The 26,677-nt window shown below is 60.8% G+C and overlaps 1 protein-coding gene across 3 annotated transcripts; it reads left to right on the forward strand.

Annotated features, from left to right (window-relative positions):
- Positions 1 to 1,784: 1,784 nt before the first annotated feature.
- On the forward strand, positions 1,785 to 21,258 carry GGA1 (golgi associated, gamma adaptin ear containing, ARF binding protein 1). Of its 3 annotated transcripts, none has more exons than XM_053894870.1 (17): positions 1,785 to 1,937; positions 5,944 to 6,028; positions 7,238 to 7,313; positions 8,736 to 8,834; positions 9,901 to 10,024; positions 10,469 to 10,569; positions 11,254 to 11,334; positions 12,205 to 12,345; positions 12,423 to 12,504; positions 13,742 to 13,849; positions 14,588 to 14,740; positions 17,528 to 17,592; positions 18,030 to 18,196; positions 18,602 to 18,795; positions 19,664 to 19,833; positions 20,052 to 20,162; positions 20,256 to 21,258. In XM_053894870.1, the coding sequence occupies exons 4-17, from the start codon at positions 8,751 to 8,753 to the stop codon at positions 20,364 to 20,366; spliced, it is 1,692 nt and encodes a 563-aa protein (XP_053750845.1). In that variant the 5' UTR covers positions 1,785 to 1,937; positions 5,944 to 6,028; positions 7,238 to 7,313; positions 8,736 to 8,750; the 3' UTR covers positions 20,367 to 21,258. The 3 variants fall into 3 exon arrangements, with proteins under 3 accessions (XP_053750845.1, XP_053750844.1, XP_053750846.1); XM_053894869.1 differs by lacking the exon at positions 1,785 to 1,937 and adding an exon at positions 1,988 to 2,216; XM_053894871.1 differs by lacking the exon at positions 1,785 to 1,937 and adding an exon at positions 5,216 to 5,234.
- Positions 21,259 to 26,677: the final 5,419 nt, after the last annotated feature.

Here is a 26,677-nt window from a genome sequence, read left to right on the forward strand (position 1 = left end):
TTTCTTCAATCCATATCTGTGTGGATATGTGCCACAATTCTTTTAAGCTTTGGAGATACATCGGTGAACCAAACAGATGAAATTCCTTGCTCTCCTGGAGCTTACATTCTGGTGGGGGAAGACACACACACACACACACACACATACACTGAAAAAAAAAAAGAAAATATATAATAAAAAATATAATAGAAACATTCAGCAAGGAAAGTGGTTGGGTGGGGAGCATGTGTTGGGGGGTTCACTTGGCAGACACAATTTCTTTGAATTCTCACAAGCACGTTTCAGTGGAGAAGCCTGAGATCTAGAGAAGCTAGGTGATTTGTCCAAGGTCACGCAGTTTGAAAAGCAGTGAAGTCAGAATTTGAATCTAGGTCAAACCCATGGTATCTTTAAAAAGTGATTCCTGACAATGTATATGCCTCTGAATCGGTGCGGTAAATAGTTGCCTTTTATTTCTGGGACAATTCTTTCAGTAATAAACAAACAGAAGAGATCTAAGTACACATTACGTTACAGCTTTTATTGAGGAATGCAATAAACACACATATCATTTTCCTGTATAATTTTAATGGCCTGCGGGAGAGAATTTTAGAAAAGCATCTCAGTCGGCTGAATGATGAGTTTAGGGAAAAAACTGACTCAGCACAAACCCCTCATCCCCCCCAGATGAGGTCACTGCAGTTGGGCAAGGTGACTCGAGGTCGTTCACCAAGGCGATCACCAAGCCGAACCGGCTACACCAGATTCCCCTGTCTTTGTCGCTTTAACAGTACGGGGCACTTGGTGGCTCCAGAGGGCGCTATAGACTGGTTCCCCACAGGACCGCCAGGGGGCGATAGACTGCAACCGACCTAGGTGAGCCGGGGACCGACTCCCACTGGGAGTGACGTCATCTGGCGATCCCGGGCCGCGGATGCGAAAGTCAGATGAGGGAGATTTCTGATGAAGGGAGAAACGGCAAGAGAAAAGACACCGAGGCTAGGACGTCGGTCCATTCGGCCTTCCCTGATTTCGGATTCCCACTGTTGCCGCCTGGACAGCTCTAAAACAAAAGCCTGACTGTCGCCACCCATGACACACTGTTAAGGACATCAACATAGCTTACAGAAAAAAAAATCTAAACACAGACCTGCATGATCTTGCCGCGGCCTAATTACAGGTCAACGTCCCCTGGAGCCCTATTGAAATACTTTCAGTTCTCTAAATTCATCACATTCTCTCTACCCTTTGAACCCTGAAACCTATGGTTCACTCCACCTGAAATACTGTTCGCACCAGGTTTACGGAGAACTACGTCTGTCTTTCAGCTACATGTCACCTCTGGGACATCTTCCCAGACAAGAGCCCCTCCCTCATCCCCTCTACCCCTCAACTTCAGTTTGGAGTCGGAGCCCCTTCTGAGTTGCCACCACCGTATAGGCTTCCCCTATCACACTGTAATGAATATCCGGCCTTGCCTTTCTCCTCCAGCGCCCGTCACAGAGCAAAGCAAACGTAGTGTTCATTAAACGATCGCAGAATCAAAGCAGAGATAGCACGGGGTTTAGGCTCTGCCATTCGTGTGACCTCACACTATCTGGCTCGTGGGTTTGTTGGGGGGGGGGGTAAATACACTAATGCATAAAAAGTGCTTAGAAAATGCCTGGAACATTGTAAGCACTCAACAAACTTTGACTTCTTTTCCCAGCGGCCAACGTCCGTCATTGCCCTTTTAAGGGACCCTCCCACTTTCCATACAAGCGGAAGTACGCAGTGAGGGTTCCGGAAGTGACCTTAGAGCCCCTCAGAAACATGGCCGCAGAGCATTCTTCCGGAAGCCGTCACGGGCATCTTCGTGACGCAGAACGAGTTAGAGCGTCCCGTGGGGTTACCATGGTGCAGCTCTCAGCCCCCATTCTCTCCGCTTCCTCTCCCGCCTGAGCGCCGGGAACGGGAAGGCGGGCGTCGGGTCCCGCCCGCGACGTAGACACCACGGGGGGGGGGAGGGGGTGGGAGAGCAGGTGACGCTCTAGGCGAGCTCGTACGAGTCTCTATGGTGCCGAGCGCTCCTGTGCGCCGCTCCCGCGAGTCCGGGCGGACGTTGCCCCTTTAATCGGCGGAGGGCGGTGCCGAGGAGGTCCCGCGAGAGCGGCGGGGGGCGGGGGGCGGTGCCGAGGCTGGGGGCCTGTGGCGGATGGAGCCCGCGATGGAGCCGGAGACTCTGGAGGCGCGAATCAGTGAGTGTCCGGGAGGGGCGCGGGCCGGACCGGAACCGGAACCGGGGGCACGAGGCGGGCCCCTTCCCGGCGGGGGCGGGGTACGCGGCGCCCCCTCCCCACGCTCCGCCTCCGGCCCAGGAGAGGCGGTGCCCCGAGCCGGTCCCTCCGACCCTGGGGCGAAGGAAGACCCCCGGCAGCTGCGTGGACCGTCGCTGGGAGCGGGCGCCGCCCACCTATCCGATCCTCGGGCCGGGACCCTCGGGGAGCAGTGAGCTGCGCCCGGCTCTGTCCGTAGAACCCCCAGGACGGAGACTGTAGTCCCCAAAGCCCCGAGGCCCACACTTCTCCCCTGAAGAGCGGGCCCTCCGAGCCATTCTCTTGGGCCCGGGAGGGAGCAAGCCAGCGGCCCCCAAGGCTGCAACTCAGACCCGGGCGGGAGGGCTCCTACTCTCCGCGGGCCCCAGATCGTCCACTCTGGCTCTGCATGGCGTGATTCCCTCCTAGCCGTTCCTTGAGTCTGCAGCTCCTCTCAGATTTGCTCGCTTCCTCGCCCAGGAGGGGAGGACTCACTGGCCCATCTGATCCTCCAAGCTCTGGCCGTACAATGAGAAACCTTCAAACCCTATAGGCTGGACGGGGTCCCGTTTGAGACTCCAGAAGTAATATCAAGCTCTGTATCACTAGCCTCGGCCCAGCCCCTCAGATTCTGTACCTCCACCCAAGACTCTTCCCAGCTCTTGCTGACCTTCCTCCAGAGGCCCCTGAACCCCTTTCTCTGTGGCTTCTCAGGCGCGGGTTCCTATTACTCAGGCTTCTGAATCTCCATAAGCATCTGACCTCCCTATCCCACACTGCTGATGGAGCTCCTCGGCTCTCACAGCTTTCCTACTGGACTCTCTCTCCCTAGGCTAGTGACCGCTCCCTCCCAAGTCTTTCCTCTCCTTGGGCTACGTCTCTGCCAGGGCCTCAGGGAGAGCTCGGTCTACCTTCAGCTCAGCTCCTCGGCCCCCAGCACACCAGGGAGCTGCACAGGGTGGTTTGGGGTCATGGCCAGCCCTTTTTGAGCCAGTCTCGAGCAGAATTGAACTCTGAGGTTGGCCCCAGAACAACAACATTTCCAGGCGTGTTTCAGAGTCCCGTCTGGCCAGTGGAGGGGGAGGGCGTGGAGAGGAGGCACTCGGAGGCCATGGAGACTGTTCCAGAATGCCCAGGTGTCAGCAGCAACTTGGGAGGACGGGCAGGGCCCTGGCTGACAGATCTGACATATCTCAGGACTTGAGGGTGATGCAGAACTGTCTCATGTTTAGCAAAGAACGGGATTTTCCGAGAGTCCAGAAAGAGTCCGATCTGAGAAACAGGAGCCAGGACCCCTGGGTTTGGCCGTAGGGCTGGACTCTAATAGACTGAGGCCAAGATTGTTTTCTCTTTTTCTTCCCCTTTCTGCACTAGCAAAATTGCAAGCTCTTCCCTTGCAGTGGTTGGAGGTAAAGAGTAGCTTCTGGTAGGTAAACGACGATATTGTCACCGCTGTGTAGAGACAGGGGACAGTCATGCTCTGTTGTGAAACACTTCCCCCTTGCCCTCCCTGGGTGTTCTCCCTTACTGCCTGCTGGGGATTTGGGGCTCAGGCCAGCGAGGTTGGTCAGCTCTCCTTGGACCCAGCGGCTCTTACTCGGAGCCAGATGCAAGGGAGAAAGCTGATGTCTCATGATGCCACCGCTTTTTCCTCACTGGCTTCTGACTCAGGACAGTTTCTAGAACTAGCTTCTCTGTCCTCACTCAGACTCATGTGTCTGCCATTTTTAAAAGACTTCCTGTTTTAGGGTCCCCCAGGCAGATGTCATTGAGAGGGCCAGCTCTAACCCCATTCTATCTTTCTAAATCCAGACTGGTGTTCCCCAGCCTCTGGCCATGTTGGGGGGGCCGGGAGACAGAGTAGACCGCCACACTTTCCCTTGGTGGGGGGGTGATGGTTATTCCTGGGTGGTCAACAGGGGTTTTCTTTCTCCGAGGGACTAGAGGGCTTTGCAAGGCTCCTGGAACAGAGGTTTCTATCCAGAGAGAAAATGCGTCATTCACATCTCTGCTCAGCTGTACCTCCTCTGAGAGCTCTCCCAGAGAGAGAAGCGCCCCCCCCCCCCAAAAAAAAACACTTTCTATACCTTCTCCTTGCTTTGAGTTTCTTTATGGTACTTCACAAGAGTATACAGTGTTATGTGTTTGTTTATGTGAGTAGTTGGTGTTTCTCTTGCTGGGCTGCCAGCTCCAGGAGGGCAGGGATTTTGCCTTGTTCACTCCTGTGGCCCCAGCACTCAAAATATTTATGAATAAATACAAAGTGAATGAATACTGCCAGGCGCCGGGATCCCAGAACTCGACCTCCCACCACAGCATAGGACCCAAGCGGGCAGGCACCACATGTTGGGTCCCAGCCTCCTTCTGGCCACAGATCCTTCTCCGTCCCACCTCCTAGGCTGTGTTTCCACCACACCCCCTGCTCAGTATCAGGCTTGAGGCAGAACAGGCCAGATAGGGTGAAGCTTAGAGACCGACTCCGGGGAGGTAGGTGGTGAAGATCCAGCTCTCACCTTGCGTAAAGTATTTTGTCATCTAAATCGGTCCACCTTTCGCTCCAGCTTTACAGATGGGGAAACAGAGGTTCAGGGAAGTTACGTGACCTACTTGATTGTTTTTTAACCGGCATTGGGTGTCAGGGAGGCGACTGGGCTTGTGTGTCGCCCCCTCCTGTCGAGCCGTTTGCCCTTTCCCGGCCACTACCCACCCCTGGACTCAGACTCCCCCACAACCTGTGCCGGCGGCCGCTGAGCCCTCCTTCCTTCATTTGTTTGCCAAGGGGAAATGGGCGTGTGCACAAGAGGCTGGGATGCGGTGCGACAGCAGGCTTGGGCCCACGATGAAGGTCAGAGCTGGGGGACAAAGAAGAGAGAGCTGATCCAGCAGGGCCGCCCTGGGCAGGAGCCAGGGTTAGGGAAGACTTCTTGGAGGAGGTGATACCTGAGCCGCACTCCTTCCAAGGTCCTTCACGCTCTGCCCTGTGCTCAGTGCTCTGCCCTGTGCTCAGTGATCCGCATCTCTCCTCCTCACACACGGCCCCTTGCTGTTCCGAGGCATGCCATCCCCCCAGCCTGGTTAGCTCCCGCTTGAGTGTTGCCTCTTCCGGGCAGCCTCCCTGGCCCCGAGCCCAACCAAGTCCCCTGCAAGTGGCTCCTTTGCCTCCCTCTGTCACGCTGTATTGCGAACCTAGCTTCCCTTGGCTCACTTCCCAGCCACATGGCTCCTTGAGAGCGAAACTGTGGCTTCACCGCCCCCCCCCCCCCCCTCCGCCCCAACCTCTGGATCTGAGTGTAAATTCCCTGAGAATTGTGGGAATACTTTTCAGGAGCAGAACTAGAGGAGGTGCGGTCAGGTAGGCAGACAGAAGTGCAGCTGCAGAGGCGGGGGCACTAGGGAGTAGGGGAACAGCCCCTGAGCACCATCTCTAAAAGTGGGGCTATTCAGGGAGAGGCTGCAAGGAAAAGCCCGTGGACGGGAGCTCATCTGTCCGTTGACGCCGCTGAAACATCATCACTCAGGTCTTGAAGCTATCGGAGCAGGAGGTCAAGGGGACTCTTTTTGCCTGTTCGGTCATCCCCTCTATTCCCTATTGACCAACTGTCTTGCCAGAGGAGGAAGTGGGAGAGGCAGGGACGCCTCCCCCAGGCCACGACGGTCCTCTCTCCTACAGACAGAGCCACAAACCCCCTGAACAAGGAGCTGAATTGGGCCAGCATCAACGGCTTCTGCGAACAGCTCAACGAGGACTTTGAGGGGTAGGTGGCCTCCTCTTTTGCTCACCTACGCAACAGAATCCACCCCGCACCTGCCGCGCCCACGCCAGACCCTGGCCCCCGGGGCAGAGACCTCAGTGGGTCCAGACTCCGCTTCCGTTCCTGATGTGCTCACAAATTAACGATGGTAGTGGCCCTTCTGTACCACCTGTGGGCCACCCGCTAACCGAACCCATTTTACAGGTGAAGAAGCTGAGGCCCAGGGGACTCGGGTTCCCCACAAAGAAAACGGTAGTCCTGGGCTTAAGCCCACACCTCCCTGAGCCCCGGCCAAAGCTTTGTTGGGACGTGCTCCCCAGCTGGGAGGAAGCCAGTAGGCCCTTTGCTCCAGGAAGAACGAGAACCGCCTGCGTTAGAATTACTTGTCAAGAACGCCCCTTTGGGGGCTGTGCGCAGACGGGGACTAGACTGGCGGGGGGCTTGGGGTAGGTTTGCTGGCAGGCTCCCCAGGTGGTGAAGTTTGAGGAGCGCGGCTTTCCCTCCACCGCACCGCCACCAGTGCGGGCGCTCCGCTCCGGGAGGCCACGCATACGGTGCGACACGTGTGATCCAGAGTGCAGCCGCCCGGGTGCGAATCCCGCCCCTCCGTTGGCTGGGTCAGCTGGGCGAGCCTCCGTGCCTTCTCCTGTCACGTGGGGGCGATAGTCCGGCCCGCTTTGGAGGGCCGGAATGAAGGTCGGGCACGAAAATGCACGTGAGGCACCTCGTACGTCATAAGCACTCCGTGTTAGTTGTCGCCGTCACCGGTGACAGGCCTTTTACGATCCAGCAGACGATGTCACCAGCTTCACCGCGAAGGTGCTCTGATTTCTCCTGGCAGAACGTCCTGTGCCCCCTCAAATTCCCAGGGAGCCGTGTCCGCCCTTCCTTCATGGCACATTGTCATGTTGTGCTCCCAGACGGGACCCTTGAGAAGGCCGTGGTTCCCTCTCCCGCTCACAGTTCTCGGTAACGCCAGGAGAGGGACTGAGCTCGTACCTTTTGAGGGTCCCTGGCCCCTACTCCCTGTCTGCCCCTGCCCTGTCCTGCTACAGCCTCCAGGCCTCTCCAGTCGGAGAAGGAGCAGGGCCTTTGCAACTACCCCACCGAAGCCACCAAGGGCTGTGCTCCCAGCAGGGGGGGTGTGGCCGCCCTCCCCTGGGTTGCCTCAGGCTCCAGCCGTTTGGGCTTTGTGCTGTTCCTCTCGCCCAGGCCCCCGCTTGCCACCCGGCTGTTGGCTCACAAGATCCAGTCACCGCAGGAGTGGGAAGCGATCCAGGCGCTGACGGTGAGAAGGGGAGAAAGGGTGTGCCGGCTGTCCCCAGACCACGTGGGTGGCCCCCCAGAGAGGCCAAGACTGAGGTTTTTGGTTTGTTTGTTTTTTTTGGTGTTTTTTTTTTTAGAGAGTGCTTGAGCAGGGGAGGGGGGGAGAGTGCAGAGAGAGGGAGAGAATCTTAAGCACTCCACGCAGAGCGTGGAGCCCGACACAGCGCTCGGTCCCACAACCCTGGGATCATGACCTGAGCTGAAATCAAGAATTGGACACCCTTGACTGAGCCAGCCAGGCGCCCCCACATCAGGCTCTTCTGTAGAGCCCAAGGGAAGGGTGCCCAAATGGCCTAGATTGGGGGTCTGGGCTGGCCCCTAGGGGCTCACAGCCTCCCACCCCAGCCCTGCACAGTTAGGCCTTGCGTGGGGAAGAAGCTCCTTAGGATCATCTGGCCCATGGGTTGCCTGCTCCAGCTCTGTGTCAGATCTCTGGGAGGCCAGTTAACCTACTGAATGAGGCCCCCCCCCCCCCCCAGGCCTGCTGAATCTGAGTTCCTTTGGCATCCACACCCAGGAATCTGCATGCCTATAAAGCTCCCCAGGTGCCTTGTAGAGTTAACTCAGCCCATCACTGGTCTCCAGACCCAGGACAGTGCCGTCCTCCCCAAAGGCGGTTCAAGGGCTGACGCTGGACTCAGGCCAGAGTTTTTGAAGCTAGGTCAGCAGAAGGGTGGGGGGTGGGGGGTGGGGAGGGTGCGCTGTCTGTGGCCCCCAGGCACGGGCCACATAGCAGCTCACCATAAAGCAAGGCCGACCTCAGAGGGTAAACGTTTTTCTGTTAGTAGTTACGTATTTGTTTTAACAAGATAGGGTTGTTGTTTTTGTTTTTTGTTTTCTCGACTATGGGCTAGTCCTACGATTCCACGAATACGTACTGTAAGGCAAGGTAAATGGTGCCTGTTGAAGTTTAGAAAACTACCAAAGGGGCACCTGGGTGGCTCAGTCATTCGGGCGGCTGACTTGGCTCAGGTCATGATCTCACGGTCCGTGAGTTCTAGCCCCGCGTCGGGCTCTGTACTGACAGCTCAGAGCCTGGAGCCTTCTTCGGGTTCTGTGTCTCCCTCTCTCTCTAGCCCTCCCCCATTTGCGCTCTGTCTCCCTCTGTCTTTCAAAAAATGAATAAATGTTAAAAAACAAATTTTTTTTTAACTACCAAAGAAAAATAATAGGAAAATCATTCACAAGTGGTGCTCAGGTGTGGCCAGGCTGTGGAGGGGCCCCCTCGATGATGCTGTCACCGGCCCTCGAGGGCACCCGCCCCGCCTCGTGTCCTCAGGAGTCATTCTCGCCCTCCGAATGCCCATCCCTGGGCTTCCATGCCCTGGTCGAGGTATGGGAGGCTGCCTCCTCTGACCCTCCCTGGGGTTCCCCCCCCACCCAGGTGCTGGAAACGTGCATGAAGAGCTGCGGCAAGAGGTTCCACGATGAGGTGGGCAAGTTCCGCTTCCTCAACGAGCTCATCAAGGTCGTGTCTCCCAAGGTGGGTGCTCCCAGCCTGAGCTCAGGCCTGCGCCATCAGTGGGGGCGCGTTGAGGAAGGAGGACCCCCTGTGGGAGGCAACTGACTGCCCTTATCCTGGGGGCTCCCGCTAGGGTTCCCACTTCTGCTCAGTTGGAACTCTGCCTGGCATAAACACAGACCCTTGAGTCCAGGACAGCGGGGTGTCCAGAAGGAGGGCTCCCAGGCCACCCGGTGGCTGGTGGCTCTGGAGCCACTCTTGGGGCCACTCAGGCTTAGTGAGGAATGACCGTAGGACATAACGCGCAGCTGCTGGGCCAGCTTCCCCAGCACGGCCACTCTGCCTGTGACCTCTCCCCACCTGGGTCTCCACTGGAGGGTCTCCCTGTCCCCACCCCTCAAGAGTGGCCTCCTTGAGGCCTTGGATGCTGAGGACCCAAATCTGAGTGGCGGAGCCTGCTGATGGCCTTGGCCGTTCTGGGCGGGGCGTGCTCCCTTAGGGCATGCGCGTATTTGATGCCCCTTGGGTGAGATCCCACCCCCTACGCCCTTCCTCCGTCACACCCCTCTCCTGACCAGAGCAGCTGAGTGTCCCAGCTGGTCCCCCATTCTCTTCCCAGGAGGCGACTAGTGTGAGATCCAGTTCCCTCAGCCTAGTTTGCTGCTGAGAGAGACTGTGCGTGGGACCCAGGGCTGAGCTCGGTTCCACACCTGCCCCTTCCCTGGCCAGCCCCAAGCCAGGTGGCTCCTTCCTGAGGTCACAGAGTTAAGCCATAGCGGACTGGCCGGAGGCAGGCGCTGGGCTCTGCGCCTTACCTGTGTCAGCCCTGCGTCCTTACCGTGATGCCACCGCCGTCATCCCCACCTGACAGGTGGGGAAACAGACGCTCAGGGCTGGCCCGGCTAGTGCGCGGCAGAGCTAGGAGGTGAGCTCAGTCCGCCAGGCTGGTTGGGTGGGACGGAAGGGCCCCGCAGGCCGAGGCTCCCAAGGGGGTCCTGGGGAGGCAGCCAGGTGGCGGCTGGGGTTGGGGCGACAGGGAGTGGGGCCGGACGACGGCAAAGGCCTGCCCTCCCCTCGGTCTCTGAAGTACCTGGGCTCTCGGACGTCAGAGAAGGTAAAGAACAAGATCTTGGAGCTCCTTTACAGCTGGACGGTCGGCCTGCCCGAAGAGGTGAAGATTGCAGAGGCCTACCAGATGCTGAAGAAGCAGGGTGAGGCACCAGAGGGGGGGCTGTGACCAGCGCCCCCTTCCCTCCTACCCGAGCTGGGGCTCCGGCAGCTTCTGGCAGCAAGGTCGTGGCTCTGCCCTTTAACTTCTCAAGAACATAGAGCTATGGGGCCTTTTTATGGCTCTGTCTGAAGCTAGGTTGGGTGGAGAGAAGGTGAGTGTGGGTCAAACTTCCCCTCAGAGAGTGGCCCCCATGGAGTGGCCTCAAAATGTGGGTGCCTAAATGCCACCACACAGTTTGACATTGTAGTTCAGGAGCCGATCGTGGCCCACTGGAGTCCAGAGCCAGCATGCAGGAGAGACTGTCCTCCACCCTCCATTCTACCCTGGCCACCACCCCCCCCGCTCCCCCCCCCCCCCACCCAGTTCCATTCCACACTCTGGCCCTGGGCACGGTTGACGGCCTTCCCACCACCGTCTACTCCAGGGATCGTGAAGTCAGACCCCAAGCTTCCAGATGATGCTGCCTTTCCCCTTCCTCCTCCACGACCCAAGAATGTGATCTTTGAAGATGAGGAGAAGTCTAAGGTGAGCTTCCAGGGAGGGGGAGATGAGGACCCTCAGGCCCACTTGGCCATGAATTCCAGGCCCGGCCATGAATTCCAGGCCCTTCCCTGAAGCAGGCCTGTGCTGAGCACAGTCATGCAGCGGGTGACAGGCACGGTTTATCCAGCACTTCTGTGTGCTGAGTACCTCCCGTCCAGTGTCCTTGCATTTAATAAACACAAGAGCGTGCCTGGTGTCCCTGGGATTGGTCTGAGGGCATTTTATAGGCTGGGCAGGAGTTTGTGTATTTTTGTCTTTGACCCTTTCAATGATAATTTTATTAACTTTGTGTTAAAGAAATCATGTGCTCACGGGCAAGAAATTAAACAGCCCAGAGGAGGTAAGATAAAAAGTAAAAGCTCCTATCCACTTAGTCCCAACCCCCAGAGGGCTCGTGCCGTTGAGTTTCTGGCACATCCTTTGAGAAAGATTCCCTCACGATGGTACTCCCACATCTGGTGCCATCCATCAAGAACTTGTTTGGGGAGCGCTCACGTGCAATGCCTCAGTTGTCCTGACGGCCACCCCATCAGGTGTCGGTGGAGGCTCACTGTTTCATGGAGAGCTTAATAAGTGCTTTATGTCCCTCGGCCAGGAAGTGGGGAACCGGCACATGACCCCAGGCCCGGTACTGGGGTCACTGTCATGCCCCCCGTGTCCCTGCAGATGCTGGCCCGCTTGCTGAAGAGCTCCCACCCCGAGGACCTCCGAGCAGCCAACAAACTCATCAAGGAGATGGTTCAGGAGGTGATCGCCAAGCCCATGGTGCAGGGAGGAGGCAGAGTGGGGACTGGAGCGGGGCCGCCGAGGCGGGGTTGTGTGTACGCCTACGGGGAACCCTGCGGCGACCCAGCCAGAGGGCTGTCACAGCCAAGAAAGAGCTGACGGATTGGGGGACCCCAGGGGACAGAGCCAGGACCGGTGTAGGGGGGAGAATGTCCCAGCAGCTGAGCTGACGTGCTCAGGTTGGGCTTCTGCGAGGCTGACTGCCTCTTCTGTGATAAGGAAATAGAAATCAGGCCTTGCTAAGTGAAACGTATGCATATGCGCTTACTTATCGTAAAGAGGGAACGCTGCGCACTTAATATCCAAGCAAGTATGCGTATGTCGTGGGTACGGGCTGAAACTTTTTTATTTGATGAGGGTAGGCCATCAAAGCTTCAGCCTAGAGACCTACAGGGAGGAAGTCCTAGGTGGTGTTCTGAAGGGCAAGCTGCGTGTCCTCATAGCACAGGGAAAGTCAAGGGTGGCCCCTTTCGAGGAGGGTGATTGTGTCCAATGGCACAGCGCAAGCCCACCTCTCGTCCCGCGAGGGAGGGGCGTGCATGGTAAGCCCAGGGGCACGGGACGCTGGGGTCACTGGAGATGGTGTCTGAGGGCCCCGGAGATTCTGACAGGCCCGTGCAGAGGCCTGGGACCTGAGGGCGTCGGCAGGAGGAGAGGACGTGAGCGCAGGGTCGGCAGAGGGCTTCTTGGACTGGAATGCCCTGGCCTGGGCACGAGCGCCTCGTGGCAGGGTCTGATCTCACACCGAGCCAGGAGACTCTGGAGTGCTGTAGGCAGTGCCTGGCTGAGAGCAGGCATGACCTGGGCTTTCTGGGGCTGATGCCTCCCTAGGACCAGAAGCGGATGGAGAAGATCTCAAAGCGGGTGAGTGCCATCGAGGAGGTGAACAACAACGTGAAGCTACTGACGGAGATGGTGATGAGCCACAGCCAGGGCGGCGCCTCTGCCCGCAGCAGTGAGGACCTCATGAAGGTACCCCGCCTCTGCCACCCGGCCCCCACCCTCTCCGGGTCCCCGCCGGCCCGACCCACCCGCCCTCCTGTCCCCAGGAGCTGTACCAGCGCTGTGAGCGGATGCGGCCCACGCTCTTCCGACTGGCGAGTGACACAGAAGACAATGATGAGGCCCTAGGTGAGCGCTGGGCGGTCAGCCCTGTCCCTCCGACCCCTCCCCCGCTCCCTTCCCAGGACTTGCTAACTATCTGCAGTTGGCAGGACCCACCACCAGGGGGCCCCCCTCCTCCAGCCCCGACCTTGGGTTTCTCCGCCTCAAGGAAGCGGAGAGCAGGGGCTGATATGGTCATAAGATCCTGCGGGCCAAGCCTCTACTCAAGCCCACGAGCTGAACAAGCTGAAAGGGGAAGAATTGTCCCCATTTCACAGCTGGGGCTCTGGGAGGGAAGGGACTTGCCCAGATCACAGAGCATAACGGTGGCCGAGCCAGGGTGGACCAGGAACTCTCTCCGGATACTGCCTCCCTCCCTGCTAAGGGCTGGACACTGAGGGCAAATCCCACAGGCCTCAACGGTTCCAGCGCGGGGCCCCATGACTCTGTCACAGCCACATATCGGGTTGTCATCCTTATTCTCTGCTACCACGTCAGCCAGTCTCTGGGGCAGCAGTCTGGGAACCATATTAGCTCTTGATTCGGTGGGAGTTCACTGAGTGCCTCCCAGGTGCCAGGCACCTGGTCCTTGCCCAGGCGACTTGCTGCCCAGACTCCTCTAAGCCTTGGCCCCTAAAGGGATAACATTGGTAAGGGCCTAGTTTGTGCCAGGCACTATTGAAGGCCCTGGGGGCACGGCAGTGATTAAAATCAACAAACGCCAGGGGCGTCTGGCTGGCTCAGTCAGTAGAGCATGCAACTCTTGGTCTCGGGGTTGTAAGTTCGAGCCCTGCGGTGGGTGTAGAGATTGCTTAAAAATAAAATCTTTTAAACACAAATCGGCAAAAACCATATTCTCCATGGAGCTTGTAGCCTAACGAGAGGAGAGAGGCAGTGGGCAGTGACCGTTTGTCAGATGGTGGTCAGTGACGTGGAGAACAGCCGGCAGGGAGGGGACTGGGGAGTGGGGGTGAGGAAAGGCCTCCAAAGACCCAAGGCAGGGAAGGAACGAAGCCACGCAGAGATGCAAGGGGCATCCGCACGGCAGAGCCAGTGTGGAGGCTGAGGCCAGAGCATGCCGCCGTGTTCGGGGTGGTGGGGATGGTGGATGAGGACGGGCGGTAGAGGGTCTGAGTGAGTCGAGCAGACGGGACGCCCCCAGCCCCAGCCCCTCGCCAGCGCTGCGGTAGACGCAGGGACCTCCTCTCCCCCCAGAGGCCCCCGTGTTCCCTCAGCCTAGTGTCTCCCCTCCTGCCCCTTCCAGCCGAGATCCTGCAGGCCAACGACAACCTCACCCAGGTCATCAACCTGTACAAGCAGCTGGTGAGGGGCGAGGAGGTCAATGGTGACGCCGCAGCGGGCTCCATTCCGGGTGAGGAGACAGCCGGGGGGGGGGGGGGGGGGAGGGGGGCGCCAGGCGGGAGTGGCACAGAGCCCAGGGCAGAGCACTGGCTCCAGAGCTGGGGGCTGGGAGTGCCAGGGTGACCCTGGCCCCTTAAGATGAGGAAGGCCCCCAGGGACAGAGCTTGGGGGGAGTCTCTGCCAGGGCTGCAGCTGTGGGGGGAGGAAGTGAACATGGGGCAGAGGGGGAGGGAGGCAGGGTTTGGCAAGGACGAGTAGAAGAAGGAAGGCCTTTCTTTCACTTGATAAATCTGGCACCTGTTGTGCGGGGCTGGATGGCACCCTCCGTGCTTAGTTTCCTTACCGCGAGGTGTGAGGGAGGGGTTGACACCTAAACGTGGCAGGCTCGGCCCCAGTAAGGGTAAAACGACAGCCCTGGGGACGCACAGAAAGGGTTCGAACGGGCCCAGTTGGGGAGCAGTGGGGGTGGACGCTACCACGGAAGCAGCCGCGTGTAAGTGAGGCTTCAAAGGATGGGAGGCAGTTCGCCAAGTGGAGAGAAGGAGCGAATAGGTTCTGGACAGAAGGAACTCCCTGTGCTAGAGAAAGGGCCTGGTGGCAGATTTCGGGGGCAGGGCAGCCTGGCCAAGGAGGGGGAAAGAAGCAGGAGGGCTGTGAGCGGTGGGGGGGGAGGGGGGGGCAGCAGGCTGGCCTCCAAGAGCCTGAGCGTCCTCCACGCAGGACGGGCCTGACTCTCCTTTCCTCCCAGGGAGCACCTCGGCCCTGCTGGACCTCTCAGGCCTGGATCTCCCTCCCGCGGGCACCACCTACCCAGTCATGCCCACCCGCCCCGGTGACCCGGCCAGCCCCGAGCAGCCTAGCACCTCCGTTTCCCTGCTTGACGATGAGCTCATGTCTCTGGGTGAGGAGGGGGCCGGGCCCAGAGGAGGGCGGGCTGGCCGCAGGCGGCGGGGGAAGCGGGGGGATGCCCGCAGCATGTGAGGCAGCCTGGATCCCACGAGTCCCGTGGAGGGTGGTGTGGGCGTTAGGCCCATTTCACAGCCCAGGAGGCTGAGGCTCAGGGAAGTTAAGGAGTTGGCACGAGGTCTTCCAGTCAGAGGGTGAGACCGGCCAGCCTCTAAACCGACCTCTGCCAAGCCCGCCACACCTCGGCTCTGGTGGCCTGAGGGAAAGCCGGCGAGATGTCTCCGCGGCAGGTTAGAGCCTAGAATTGGGAGCCGCCCGGCAGACGGTTTCCCCCACCCCCCTACTTGAGAGGGAGAGGGGCAAAGAGGGAGAGGCCAGGCCCCATAGCTCCAGAAGCTCCAGGGAAGCCGGTGCCAGAGCACCAGGCGCCCCGCGCCTCCAGCCGGTCCCGGGCTACAGGTTCCAGAGCCACAGGGAACCAGGCGCACGCCTGGGGAGGACGCAGGGGGCACCCAGCCAGCCAGGCAGTTCTCAGGATTCCAGCTTCCGGCACAGCCCCCTCTGAGAGCTTGAAGCGGGAGGACGTGGTGACAGCCTCTTCACAAGGGCCCTGAAGTTACTTAAAAAAAAAAAAAAAAGAGAGGTTGAGGTCTGTCAAAAGAATCTCAAAAGTTACGTTGGGGAACTGACTTGGAAACCAGGAGTCAGACGGTGAGCCAGTTCTGAGGTAAAAACCAGACCCGACGGACCAGAAGCGTCGGTGCGCCCGCATGCCGGGCGAGTGGCTTCCCTCACCCCTGCTGCCGCACCGTCTGATCGCAGACCACCCTCCTCCCACCACGGGAGTGGGCGCCACCAGCGTCCCTGCTTTCCAGACGCGAAAGGACAGCTCCCAAGGCTTTAGGAAGGCTAGGTGACATGCCCAAAGGGGGGCACGCGAGTCAGGACGAAGCGCTCGGATTCTGACGCCTTCCTCTGAGCCTCTTTGCTGCTCTGACTCCGCTCGGCGGCCAGGAAAGGGACATAAGGACCGGGAGTGCATCGTGAGGGATGAGGGGACGGCAGAGCAGGACGAGCTCCCCTCTGGGCCCCGCGGCTGGCGCCCTCTCCAAGGGGGTCTGCCCACAGCGTGTCCGTGGGCCCTCGTACGCATCCCATCCACCTGCCCCCTTTCCGTTCTGAGCTGGGGGTGCCTCAGGGAGAGGGAGGCCTGACCTGTTTTACAGAGAGGGAAGGATGGTCCGGTGACCGAGCGCACACGGGCTCATCTTCCCCAGCAGAGCCGGGACCGGGCGGCAGCTGCCCGACTGGGCCCGGCCCCCAGCGAGCAGCTGCCGCAAAGCCACCTTCTCACGAGAAGCAAGGTGTGCTTCGTACTTCCTGTCCCCGAGTTGCTTCAGCGGAGCCCTGAGCCTCCAGCATCCGTTGGTTTCTACTCAAAGGGAAAGGAAATGTGGGAACAGGAACCAGAAGGGCCAGGGCAGCACCCGCCCAGCCTGGGGGAATAGAGGAAGCCCTGGGACCACAGGGTCGGGGGGGCTCGTCCTAACCGGCTCTTTGTGGCAGGAAGGGCGAAGGGTGGGGGCGGGGCAGGCAGCGGGGACTTCCCGTCCGCCACTGTTGAGGCACTTCATCACATCGGCCTCCTTTACTAGTCACGACGGTCCCCTCAAGTCTTACAGATGAGGCCCAGGCAGGTGGGCACCCTCCCGAGGTCACACGGCCAAGCGGCAGAGCTGTGTTCAGACTCCAGCAGCGAGGCCACGTTCTGTCCGGGGCCGGATGCTGCCACTTGCCAGCTGTGTGGCCTCGGGCAGGTTACTCACCGGCCTCAGTGTCCGCTTTGTCAGCCCCGAAAGAGGGATGACAGCCCCACGCGCACTCGTCAGGATTGTTTGAGGATCGAGTGAGCCCCGCGTCTGAGGTGCCCGACGCTTCCGGGCGTGTGACAACAGTCACCGCTCGGTTGTCCCTGCTCTCGGAGAGGTGTGCCCAGAGGAAGAGGCCCGGCAATCAGAGCCTCCGGTGCCTTGCCGGTGCCTCTCAGCTCTTCAGGCTACACCTCACCGATTCGGGATTCGCTAGCAACGGGCTAACTTGTCTTCTGTAGGTAAAGCCTGTGGCGAACTTGGCCCAGGGTGTGCTTCGGGTCAGACCGGGTGGGTGACCCCCTGCCCTCTTTGAGTCGGCAGGCTAATGAGCGGAGCCATCCAGAGGGCCCACGGGTGTCCTTGGCGCCAGCCGGCCAGCCCTGTCGGCACGGCCAGGGCAGATGGGGTCTTTAGAGCCTGCCCCCCGTTTAGCCCTGCACCCGTGTCCCTGGGGACGCGGCAGCCCAGCCCAGCCTGGCTGCTCGGAGTCTGGGGCGCCGCCTGCCCCCTGGCGCTCGGAGGCCGTGGCCGCGTGGGGGCAGAATGCCGACCCCTGCCCGTGGACCCTCCCCCGGCGTCTCCCACTCCGTCCTCCCTTCCCACCATCCCTGGGCTCTGGGAGCCAGCTGACCGCGAAGACAAAAGTCCCGATGTCCGTAGTTGAGGTGGCTTCGGAGTGCAGGAGTGGAAGCATAAGTGGGCGTGGGGAATGGGCCTTCAGGATCTTTGGTTCCTGCTTCTGCTCTGCTGCCGGTTCCCTCTGAAAGTGGGTTTTCTCGTCTGAGCTAAGCCTCTTGGGGCGATACAGGGGGGAGGGCGGGAGCCAGGGACCCCAGGCCAGCACGCAGCCCCCCAGCTCCCTTGCTTCGGAAGACCTCTAGCTCCTTTACCTCTGTCTTGCTTCCCTTCAGGCCTAAGCGATCCCACACCCCCTTCGGGCCCAGGCTTGGATGGTGCTGGATGGAATAGCTTCCAGGTAGGAGGGCCAGGAACCAGCACGACCCATCCTGAGGTAGGGTGGCTGGGACAGGCAGCCTGCAGCGGGCAGTGCAGAAAGAGGGCCCTGGGGCGGGGGTCCCCGGGGCTGAGGCTCCTGTCCTGACCTGGGGGGCCCCGGGCAGGCATTCTCTCCTCAGCTCCACACTCTCTCCAGATGAGGTGAGGTTCCCGTTCCTTTTCTCCTGGTGGTGACTTTAAGGTCCCTGGAACATGCTGGTTTCTAGAGTAGACCCCCCCCAGACCAGGCCGGCCCATGAGACGGGCGCAGGCCAGCAGGAGTGTCGTCCCGTTCCCTGCTGCTGCTTCCCCAGATGTCACCCGCAGGGAGGGGCAGGGGCCTCAGGGCAGCACCAGGCGACCCCGACCCCTCTTCGGCACCGCCCTACCCACCTGCGTGCTTTGCGTGCCCAACAGTCGTCTGATGGCGCAGAACCCCCCGCCCCGCCTCGGGTTCCCAGCGCGGACAGCCAGCCCCCGGCACCGATGTCTCTGCCGGCGAGCAGCGGTCTGGACGACCTGGACCTCCTGGGGAAGACCCTCCTGCAGCAGTCCCTGCCCCCGGAGTCCCAACAAGTGCGGTGGTGAGGGCACAGCCTGGCTGGGGTGGGGTGGGAGTGTCCCCCGCCCCCAAAAGCATCTGCTTCCGGGCTCTCCCAGGCCCCGCGGCCAGAGGCCCGGTGCCCACGTGCTCCCGTGAGCAGCCGTGGCTAACGGACCACCGCGTGCCAAGCACTGCACTGGTCTTGAGGGAGGCAGCGGTGCCCGAGGCAGGTGCAGGGCCCATCCCGCGGAGCACAGAGCTGCGTCCCACCGGGCAGGGGCGGGGGACAGGAGCTGCCTGTTCCAAGGTGAGGAGACCAAGGCCAGAGAGACAGGGAGGCCTCTGAGCCGGCCACCGGGGACAGCCGGGAAGCCCGGCCTCTCCTGTGCCCCCGATCTCTCGGCCCCCAAAGATTCACACCCCCAATGCCACGTCCCCCAACAAGGGAGAAGCAGCAGCCAGCCCCCCGGCTCACACTCCGGGACCTACAGAATAAAAGCAACTGCAGCTCAACCAGCTCCAGTGCCGCCGGCCTCCTCCACGCGGCGTCCCCCGAGCCCCCTGGGCCTCCGCAGCAGCCCACGACGACCGAGCTGTCGCTGGCCAACATCACTGTGCCCCTGGAGTCCATCAAACCCAGTGAGTGGGCCGGGGGTGCGAGCGGGTCGAGGCTGGGCCGGGTCAGCACGCCGCCCAGCAGCACCCCCACCCCCCACCCCCGTTGTCCCGTTGGGAGCGCGTGCCACTGCGTGACGCAGGGAGGAGCTCTGGGCAAGACCCTTGTCCTTCGCGGGCCCCCTGCTTCATCCTTCCCAGAGCGAGGGCAGCGTGCTCTGCACAGTCCAGGCCTCCACAGGCAAGAGGACTCCTCACGCTGGCTGCCGGGTGCTCCCTCCCCAAGAAGGCAGGACCAGGACATAGAGGTCCCGGGTCTCTCCAAGATCACGAAACCGAGCCAGGATAAGGATGTAGGTCCAAGTCTGAGCTTCTGCTGCCCAGGGGCAGCTGGGGACCACTCACAGCCCAGGTCAGACAGATGAAGACTGGCCGGTCGTCTCGGCCTTGTCCGTCTTGTAGGTGCACCTTGACCAAGGGCATCACCCCTTCAGTGTCCCCAAGAAGTGGCCGATGGTGCCGCTCTCTTACCAGTAGGGAAGGCCCCGAACACCGGAGTGACTGTGCTAGAGTCACACGGTGAGAGCTTGACTCCAGCTCACCCATAGGCCTGCACTCCAGCACTCCAGGGCCATAGTCCCACGGCCCTGGGGGATCCCCCGCCGTCACTCAGCCCGGGGCGTGCGTGTCTTGCCTCCACCGACACGGTAGAAGTTCGCCCGCCCCGTCTAGGTGCCGGTCTGTACCCGTGGCCCCACTGCTTCCGGGGTAAAGGCGAGGACCTGAGTTTGTGGATTCGAGTGCCTGCTGGGAGCCGGCTGGACGTGCTTGGGCTTGGGCCTGGCACCACCCCCCCCCCCCACCCATCGCCCTGTCCCCTTTCCCCTGCCAGGCAGCATCTTGCCAGTGACGGTGTATGACCAGCATGGCTTCCGGGTCCTCTTCCACTTTGCCCGCGACCCGCTGCCCGGACGCTCGGACGTGCTGGTGGTGGTGGTGTCCATGCTGAGCACCGCCCCCCAGCCCATTCGCAACATCGTTTTCCAGTCGGCTGTCCCCAAGGTGACAGGAGCGTGCCTCCTTCCTCTCAAGGCAGGGTGACCCGGGCTGGACAGGGAGCCAGCCGGTGGGGGGCAGGGGGTAGGGGATGGAAGGGAACCCAAGGACAGAGCCCCTGGCCCCCTAGAGGAGCTGGCAGGTAGACTGGGCCTGGTCCCTCAGAGGGTGGGGACAAGAAGCCGGGGGCTCAGCTGGGCCCTGTCCCGCCCTGCTGCCCGCAGGTCATGAGAGTAAAGTTGCAGCCGCCCTCAGGCACGGAGCTGCCGGCGTTTAACCCCATCGTCCACCCCTCGGCTATCACCCAGGTCCTGCTTCTCGCCAACCCCCAGAAGGTGAGGGGCCCGGCTGTGACGACGCGCCGCTGTGGGGGTGGGGGCGGCCCCTTCTCTCGCTCTGACCCTCTGCGTTCACTGTCTCTGCCCCAGGAGAAGGTTCGCCTCCGCTACAAGCTTCTCTTCACCATGGGCGACCAGACCTACAACGAGATGGGGGATGTGGACCAGTTCCCCCCACCTGAGACCTGGGGAAGCCTCTAGAACAGGGAGGGGCGGGGGAGAGGAGGGGGGAACAGGACTGGCCGCTGTCTAGCCTGCGGGGGGAAGGCTGTGGTGGCCTAGGACACCCTATGTTCCCACTGCGACATCCCCTGGGCCTGGTGCTTCTCCCCTCACCCCTGCGGCCCTCTCCTTACTCGTCTCCTCCCCTGCGCAGATGGACCCAGCTGAAGACTGGGCCTGGGTTTGCACTGCTGGGGACCTTGGCCACAGGGGAGAGCCTAGAGCAGGGAACGGCTGTCTGGCCCTGGAAGGACTTGGGGTCATGGGGGAGAAGCATGGCTGTCGGGCAGGGGCCAGGACCTCAGGCCCAGCCCTGACCCCAGCCTGGGGTGGGGTCATCCCCACCCGTCTCTTATGCCTTATGGGAAGGCCCAGCCATAACTTGGGGGCCATGCTGGAGCGGGAACCAGCTCAGGCCTCCTCCGTAGGAACCGGGTGACTGGCGGGGGGGGTGACGCCTGCACCCCCAGCTCTTTGCACTCTCTGCTGTGTGGTTTGACTCTCTTTGCTTTTCTTTCTCAGTGGCCCTGTGGTCACCATCTCAGGGGGCCCGGTTGGGGGAGCCCCACCCGTCCCCCACTCCTCGTGGGGCTTTCGCTCCACCCGCCCACCCCCTTGGCCATCAGGCTTCTTGCGGGGCTGTGGGGGCTGTGACTGCTGGCCCTCCGAAGGTCACGCCAGAGCTGGGTGGCCCCAGCTGGAGGCTCAGGGCCACTGGGGTTCCCGGTGCGTCCCCTTCAGTCCCTGGCCTCTGCCGGGGCCTCCTGTGGGCAGCTCACCTCTGCCCGTCCGTCTGTCTGTGGACAGAGTGGGGTCCGCGTGTGAGTGAGAGCGGGAGTATTTATGGAAATAAAACGTCCTTTTTCCTGGACCAGCTGCTCTCCTGGCCCTTCTGAGGTGGAGGCTGATGGGGGGCCAGGAGTGGGAGGTCCCTGGGGCCGCCCTGTAGACCTCTCCGGCTCTGTCTGTGGCGATCAAGCCGGGGTTCCTGTCCTCACCACCCCCGAGCCCTTCACCGGAAGAGGTGGTGCTGAGTCACCAGAGAGCCGTCCCAGCTGGAAGTGAGCGGCTCAGACCCGCCAGGAGCTCCAGCTGCCGCAGACGCTGGCTGGGAGGCCCCCGGTTGCTCACAACTTCCTCCTGCCGCTTCTCGGCCCTCCGCGCACAACCGTGGCGCAGCACCGCCCCGGAGGGCCTTGCCTCGGCTTCCCCAGAGACTGCTCCCAGGAAGCAGGGTGCTAATTGCAGCTGGTTTCTAGAGAGGCCCCGGGGATGCTGCGCTGGGCCCCCCGCCAACCCCAGCTGCAGCACACTTACCCCTGGTGTGAGCGGAGTTTAGGCCCCGGTCCAGGCACAGGGGGGAATGGCGTGGCCACCGCGGAGCAGAGCAAGGGGGAGTTAGCCCCGGGGATTGCGTGATGTGGAGCCGGCCCCACATGCTGCTCTGCAGGAGAGGGTTCCCGTTTCGAAAAGTCTGGGCAAGGCTGCCTGCCGTTTGTCCTCCCTAGCAGATGATGGGAAGGCCTGCATTTAACAAGCCGGTTTCACTTTGCCCAACCTTGTCCTTCCCGGGCTGAACCTCTTGCCCATGGATACCATCGGGACGCGCTGGAGAACAGCCCGGGCGCTTTTTTCCGTTGAGCAAATGAGGCATGTTTCTCTGTGCCAGGCCTCACTGGATGCACAGGGTGAGAGCTTCCCATCGGCGCAGATCCCTATGGAGTGTCCCCCCCCCCCCCACCCGACACACGCACACACACACAAACACAGCCCTCCTGCAGCAAGGCTTCCAGACGCCCTGACCCCTCCGCGCCCCCCCCACCCCCCCCCCCCCCCAAGCCACAGGGCCTGGTTCCTGATCCTTCCCCACCAGGCCAGACTCTGCGCGGACAATTGTGAGGTCCCTGAACGACAGCGTCTAGTAGGAAGGTTCTTCTAAATGAAACAAAACTTTACTCCCTGTAATGCCGCCCCATCCCAGAGGCACCGTCCGAAGTACCACCTCTTACCAGCTGTGGAAGGGCTGCTGGTTGGGGTGGGAATGTGTGCAGCTTCGAGCTGGGAGTCTGGGCCTGCTCTCAGCGGGGTCCCTGGCTTGCTGTGTGATTTTTGAGCAAGGTGCTTCCATTTCTGGCCTTTGGGTTCCTTTTTTTTTTTTTTTTTTTTTTTTTTTTTTATACAATTTTTTAGATTTATTTCTTTTTCAAGAGAGAGAGTGCAAGCTGGGAAGGGTCAGAGAGAGAGAGGGAGAGAGAATCCCAAGCAGGCTCCGTGCTGTCAGCACAGAGCCCGATGTGGGGCTCTAACCCATGAACCCTGAGATCGTGCCCTGAGCCGAAACCAAGAGCCAGACGCTCAAACTGCTGGGCCACCCAGGCGCCCCCTTTAGGTTCCTTTTTGATAGCGGGGAGGGGCCCAGTGAGCTACAAGCCCCCGCTGAGGCCTTCTGGAGCATCCTTGAGCAAAGGGGTTCCCCAAGCTCTTGGCCTGGAGTGACCCAAATGCTCCAGGGACAGGGATACCCCTTTCCATCTTCCCTTTTTCCTGGTCTACCCGTCCAACTGTCGGCCATCCCACAGGTGCCGCTGAGCAGCCCCGTGACAGGCTTGGCCCTGCGGTCCGCTCACAGGCTGGCATGGAACCTACGAGCCGGGAGCTCAGCATGTCAGGGCAGAGCGATGGGAGGGAGGTGGGGCTGAGGTGCCACAGGAGCCCCGCATCTGTCTAGAGGGCTGGGGGTGGGGTCTAATCATGGGAGGCGGCCCTCAGCCTCCAGTCCCTGGAGGAGTCATCCCCCAGCTTGGGAGTCATCCCCCAGCTTGTGGGTGGATCCCACCAGAGGTCCGGAGCACTGCCCAGGAGACCCAGAGCCTCTGGGGTGCTTGGGCTGGACGGGGGTGAACAGGGGAGGAGTGTTCTGTCTCTCGAAGGGTCACCCCCACCCCCATCTCGGGAGCAGTGGGACTTCCCAGACCTCGAAGCCACACTTCCACTTCTATTCATGCGGCTGGACACAGCAACTCGTTTGGGTTTCTTTTTTGGCAACCGCAGCGCACTGCTTAAGTTTGTGGCAGCCACAAGAAGCCCGTCTCTGCTGCCATCCGGCGCTCCCTGCCCCCAGTGTCCGCACAGGCGGAGAGCACGGGGGCCAGCCTGGGGCCCGGCCTGGCACAGACCTGCCGCAGGCACCCTCTCCCGCCGTCCTCAGAACGGCCTGTAGCGATGGGAAACTGAGACCCGAAGGCACACGTTAGGGCCCCTGAGTCCAACCCGCAGTCCTGGGAGGGGCCGCTCTGTCTCCCAAGCCCTCCCCAGCCCTCCATTGGACCGCTGTTCCCTGCAGTCAGGGTTAAGGGCACAGGCTCTCCGGGGCTGCCAGGATCGTGAAGTCCCCCTGCCCCGGCCCCACCCCCGGGTTTCCTTCTGGCAAAGTCGTTCCGGCTCGAGAAGGCAGGGGGGTTTTCAGAGCCCCCAAGATCATACCACACGCCTAGCTGCTCTGGGCAGAAGCCTCCACTCGGAGCCCGGCACGGATATGACCACAGACGAGCAACCTGTCAGAGTGTCTGAAATGCGGCCCCACGGCTGACCCTTGCTAGCACGGCCTCGGCGCCCAGCCCCCGGCCTCCCTGCGCAGCCGACACTTCCTAGACCGTCCCAGGCTTGCGCAGTCTGTACAGAGGCCCCTGGGCCCCCGGAGCAGCCCCGGGGACGAAGGAGGGGGCAGGGGCCGGTGTTTCCGGAGTCTCCAAGCAGTGCCATCTGCCAGGAGAGCACACGGGGGCTTTGGAGCCTGTCAGATCTGCTTTCCAACTTGGCCTCTACCGCTTAACCAGCTTGGGACCCGGGGCCAGGGCCTCTGGTCTCCTCACCTGTGAAATGGGGACGAGGATACCAACCCCACCGGAGGATGTGCTGGACCACACGACAATAGGAGCTACTGTCCCCAAGAAGTGAGGACACACGGCGGGGGGTGGGGGGGGGCACTTAGGCGGAAATGGGGGCAAGGGTCTTTTCATTCCAGACTTCGCAGGCTGAACAAGAGGAAGCAGGGCCGGTGATAAGCATTTCGCACGTGAACCCATCCAGCTCTCACAACAACCTGTCAGGTACCCGCTCTCGTTCTTACTTCACCAAGGACACGGAGGCTCAGGTCAACCACCTCGTCCACGGTCACCCAGCTAGCGAGAGACTGAGCCCAGCTGGCCGGCTTCGTCCACACACACTCAAGCTCTGTTCTAGCCGTCTCTGGGGAGGAAATAAGTGTCCATTGATACGATGCCTCCACTTGCCATTCAAGCCAGCCCTGTCTCTTGAGCTCCTGTGACCATGGCACATTGCCAGGCCATACAGGATTCGGCACGAGCGGAGGAGACCCAGCCAAGTCAACAAGCCCTCGGCGATGCAGCGTGCAAAGGTCTCGTGACCGGAGAAGGGGCTGGCCGGTGACCTCCGAAGCCCCCACGTGTGCATTTGCAGTTCTAAAACTACAATCTCGACCTTCACTGATGACACTGCGGGGTCCAAAAGTCTCTGATGACCACATCCTTCGGAGGGGCGGCCTATGATCCAACCTTTGGGGCGTCCGACCCTTTAGGATTCGACATCCAAGTGTGCTCGAGCTTAAGTATACCCTAAAATGTACCCCTCACCCGGCCAACAGGCACAGCAGCCCCACCCAGACGAGACAGAGAAGAGGGTCAGACTGGAGGGGAGCCTGGCGCCCGGTGGGGAGGCCCAGGCCTCCACTGGGCGGATCATATGGCCCCGGTTGTTTCCAGCTGCTGCTGCTATAGCCCCACATGTCCTGACCCCTCTGCAGGCCTGAGCTGGGGCTCAGGCCTGGGCAAGCCTAGGGGGGGAAAGGGAGAAGCCAGACCTTGCCCTCGGGGACCTTCAGAACAGCTGGGGAAGTGGACAAGCCCAGACCCAGTGTGTTCCAGGCCGGAGGCAGGGCTGAAACAGGGCGGGGACACCATACAGCCCAGAGGTTTCCCAGATGGTAAAACTGTGGTACCTGGCGGCAAGCTGCTGGCTTAGGAGGTTTCAGTTTCCTATTTGTGCACCCATTAGGTTGTGCCCACTGCACAGATGGGGGAAACGGAGCCACCACGGTGTTCCGGGATCCGGTCGGTGAGGAAGGGGGACGGACAGGCCAGGACTAGAAGCCAGGCATTGCAAACCCAAGCCCTACATTTTTTTTTTTTAATATTTTTTTTAACGTGTATTTATTTTTGAGACAGAGAGAGACAGAGCATGAACAGGGGAGGGTCAGAGAGAGAGGGAGACACAGAATCCGAAACAGGCTCCAGGCTCTGAGCTGTCAGCACAGAGCCCAACGCGGGGCTCGAACTCACGGACCAGGAGATCATGACCCGAGCCGAAGTCAGCCGCCGCCCAACCGACTGAGCCACCCAGGCGCCACCCCCCCCCCCCCCCACCCAGCCCTACATTTTAAGCAGCCACGTCTACACTGGACTCTGATTTCTCCCTCCATCGAGGCATTCCTCAAGCCTGCCCTTTCGCTAGAATCCCCACCAGCGGTCTTCCAGTGGAGAACGGGGAGGTGGGCTAGGGAACCTTGTCCGGGATCTCCTTGGGCCAGCTTGAGCCCTGGGCTCGCAGTTGGGGGGCTCTGACTCCAGAAGCAGCAGCTGGAGGGTCCCTTCTCGGCCCCTCCCCCACCCACAGCGGGCCTGTCTGGCTCTCCCTTTAGGGACTGGAGGAGCAGCAGCCAGCGTCCAGTGAGTCCTCCCTGTGTGCCAGGCCTCATCCTCGTCCTCGTGAAGTACCCAGTCTGGCCACGCACACGCACACACGGTAGGGGCTCAAGTAATCCTCAAACTAAGTTAAAACTCGCAACAAAGCAAAGTGCAATGGGCGGGGCCGGACTCTACCTGATGCCCCGCCCTCTGCCCCCAGCCCTGGGGCCCCTGATGCCGGAGAGGGTGGGGGTTCAGAGTAAGGAGAACCTACCGTTGCCCAAAGTCTCTCATGTTGTATTCACTAACAGTTATGGAGCACTTTAAAAAAAAAAAAAAAAAATTTTAACGTTTATTTATTTTGGAGACAGAGAGAGACAGAGCATGAACTAGGGTCAGAGAGAGAGGGAGACACAGAATCCAAAACAGGCTCCAGGCTCTGAGCTGTCAGCACAGAGCCTGATGCGGGGCCCGAACTCACGGACCGCGAGATCATGACCTGAGCCGAAGTCAGCCGCTTAACCGACTGAGCCACCCAGGTGCCCCTGGAGCACTTTGTTATGGAGCAACTTTGTTTTGGGTGGAGGG

This window comes from Panthera pardus, unplaced genomic scaffold, assembly GCF_024362965.1.
Source record: "Panthera pardus isolate Hobbes unplaced genomic scaffold, ASM2436296v1 HiC_scaffold_6, whole genome shotgun sequence".
Taxonomy (NCBI): domain Eukaryota; kingdom Metazoa; phylum Chordata; class Mammalia; order Carnivora; family Felidae; genus Panthera; species Panthera pardus.

Bases quoted from the DNA above. Each gene is read 5' to 3' on its own strand.
- GGA1 (XM_053894869.1), top strand. From the start codon at position 2,174: ATGGAGCCCGCGATGGAGCCGGAGACTCTGGAGGCGCGAATCA. The intron at 7,314-8,735 runs GTGAGAAGGGGA...CCCCCCACCCAG, and splicing joins AAGCGATCCAGGCGCTGACG to GTGCTGGAAACGTGCATGAA. The intron at 14,741-17,527 runs GTGAGGAGGGGG...GCTTCCCTTCAG, and splicing joins CGATGAGCTCATGTCTCTGG to GCCTAAGCGATCCCACACCC.